The sequence below is a fragment of the Mastomys coucha genome, unplaced genomic scaffold (assembly GCF_008632895.1).
Source record: "Mastomys coucha isolate ucsf_1 unplaced genomic scaffold, UCSF_Mcou_1 pScaffold15, whole genome shotgun sequence".
NCBI classification, from domain to species: domain Eukaryota; kingdom Metazoa; phylum Chordata; class Mammalia; order Rodentia; family Muridae; genus Mastomys; species Mastomys coucha.
In genome coordinates this window covers 106498847-106501729 of record NW_022196897.1, presented here as the reverse complement: position 1 = coordinate 106501729, position 2883 = coordinate 106498847, and the positions used below count along the sequence as shown (strand labels likewise).

At 38.1% G+C, this 2883-nt stretch overlaps 1 protein-coding gene across 1 annotated transcript in view; it reads left to right on the top strand.

The window, feature by feature from the left end:
* Window positions 1-2883, top strand: part of Tp53bp1 (tumor protein p53 binding protein 1) — a 79674-nt gene that overhangs the window by 8675 nt on the left and 68116 nt on the right. The window contains exon 5 of the mRNA XM_031371638.1: window positions 1910-2034. Coding sequence (XP_031227498.1) covers window positions 1910-2034 — 125 coding nt within the window. The remainder of the gene's footprint in view (window positions 1-1909; window positions 2035-2883) is intronic.

The window sequence follows — 2883 nt, the reverse complement described above, 5'->3', positions numbered from 1 at the left end:
TTTTTGCTTATAAATTTTTTAAGCTCTTGATACATCTTTCTGAATTACTTTCCAGAAAGGATCCATTTATAGTCATCTTATATAAGATAAGAAGCCCATGTATATATGTATATCTTTTCTCTCCTTAGTTGTGGAGGACTGAGCAATAGTATAGTATTTAATATGTTTAGTATTTAATAGTATAATATTTAATATGCATTAAATATATATGGCTTTTTCTCCCTTTTAATCTTATGTCAATTAGCCCAAACTGGTCCTAAGTTTACTATATTTAGTAGAAGCTAACCTTCAGCTTCTGATTCTTTTTTCACTTTCCAGGTGTTGGGTTTTATAGGCCTGTGCTATAATGCCTGGCTACATTTTCTTTTCTTTATTTTATTTATTTATTTTTTTTGAGACAGGGTTTCTCGTGTAGCCCTGGCTGTCCTGGAACTCACTCTGTAGACCAGGCCGACCTTGAACTCAGAAATCCGCCTGCCTCTGCCTCCCAAGGCTGCCACTGCCCGGCGTTCTTTTCTTTTCTTTTCTTTTCTTTTTTTTTTTTCCGAGACAGGGTTTCTCTGTGTAGCCCTGGCTGTCCTGGAACTCACTTTGTAGACCAGGTTGGCCTCAAACTCAGAAATCCGCCTGCCTCTGCCTCCCAAGTGCTGGGACTAAAGGCGTGCGCCACCACTGCCCGGCTCTTTTCTTTTTTTTTTTTAAAAAGATTTATTTATTTATTTTATGTATGTGAGTACACTGTAGCTTACAGATGGTTGTGAGCCTTCATGTGGTTGTTGGGAATTGAATTTTTAGGACCTCTGCTTGCTCAGGTCAACCCTGCTAGCTCTGGTCGGCCCCTCTTGCTCCGTCCCTGCTTGCTCTGGCCTAAAGATTTATTTACTATTATATATAAGTGCACTGTTGCTGACTTCAGACGCATCAGAACAGGGCATCAGGTCTCATCATAGGTGGTTGTGAGCCACCATATGGTTGATGGGATTTGAACTCAGGACCTTCAGAAGAACAATCAGTGCTCTTACCTGCTGAGCCATCTCACCAGCCCTGGCTACATTTTTTTTCTTTTCTTTTCTCTTCTTTTCTTTCTTTCTTTCTTTCTTTCTTTCTTTTTTCCTTTCCTTTTGGGCAGTAAATTATTTTTATTGTGTTTCCTGTTCAAAGATACGCATGTCTCTGATTTTAGAGCTCATTACTACCATTCATATCTTTGGTTTTCTTTGTATCAGTTCTGTATCTTTTATGTAGTTTATGTTGTATGTGTCACTAATGTTTTTGATTATTTTTTGTCTTAATATTATGCATTTTGACTATAATATTAACATCTTTAAAATGATGTATTTTTACTATAATATTAACATCTTTAAAATGATGTATTTTTGCCAGGCAGTGGTGGTACATGCTTTTTTTTTTTTTTTTTTTTTTTTTTTTTTTTTTTTTTTTTTTTTTTTTTTTTTTTTTGTTTTGTTTTTTTCGAGACACAGTTTCTCTGTGTAGTCCTGGCTGTCCTGGAACTCACTCTGTAGACCAGGTTGGCCTCAAACTCAGAAATCTTCCTGCCTCTGCCTCCCAAGTGCTGGGATTAAAGGCATGTGCCACCACTGGCTGGCCTGGTACATGCCTTTAATAAAATGATAAGATAATATTTAAATAATTGATAATAAGATAAAATTTAAATATATTTATGCTTTTCTTCTGTTTAGTTTTTGTTACTTAATTTGGTACAGTGTTTTGAATCATTAACCTTTTATGTACTTTGTACGGTAGCACTAAACTCATGAGGGTTTGTTTATATTCTAATTCGGTTAAGGGGTAATTAGTGTGCAAGGATAGTCCCAGCAAATCCAGTATGCTCTAGCAGACCCAGCTCTCTGTCTGGGGATGTGACATGATTGCGGTTCTTTCTCTGCAGTGCTCCGGGAGTGACAGTAGAAGCTGCTTCTCTCCCAGAGGAGAAGGAGGAGGAGTTGGAAGAGGAGAAGGAAGAGGTGGGAGCAAATGCTCCTGATGCTGACACACACTCCCTTGCTGCTGAAGGTAGCCCGTGCTCTTTCAGAATAATAGGTTCTTCTCCTGCCCCTTTACTGTGAACACACAGGTAGCTAAACTTCTCTTTACCATGGAATAGATTTCTTATGATTAAGCTGAGAATCACAAGTAATTTAAGATGTCTCACTTAATTTGGTAACTGAATTTTCTCTGCTAAGTAGCTTTCCAAAGTCATGACCAAATACTCCAGAAAATAAACAGTTTTGGATATTTCCCCTTGTTACTTTGGGCCTGTGACTAGACTGAATATCATTGTTGGGTGCACATAGAGCAAAGCTGCTTTATTTCACAGCAGTTGGGAAACAAGGGAGACAGAAGGGAGTTGCCCTGTCTCTGACAAACTATTTTTTTCTACTAGGCCCTCTTCTTTGTCTCCTTCTTTTTTAATAGATATGATTTTTTTTTTCTTTTGCATTTTGTTTATTGGGCATGTGAGTACATTGTCACTGACTTCAGATATACCAGAAGAGGGCATCAGATCTCATAATAGTTGGTTATGAGCTACCATGTGGTTGCTGATAATTGAACTCAGGACCTCTAGAAAAGTAGTCAGTGCTCTTAACCACTGTGCCATCTTTCCAGTCCCTAGGGCCTCTTAAAGGGTTCTCTGCTTGGTGTGGTGCTCAGCTGTGATATTAGCAGTTAGGAGTTGAGACAGAATTGCCTTGCATTTGAAGCCAGCCTGGGCTACAGAGTGAGACCCTGTCAAAATCAAAACAATATAAGTATATATAAACAATATAAAAATGTTCCACCACTTTATAATGGCACCACAGATGGCGGCTAAGCTTTTAATTCATGACCTTTGGGAAACTTAATATTAAAGACTCCATTCCA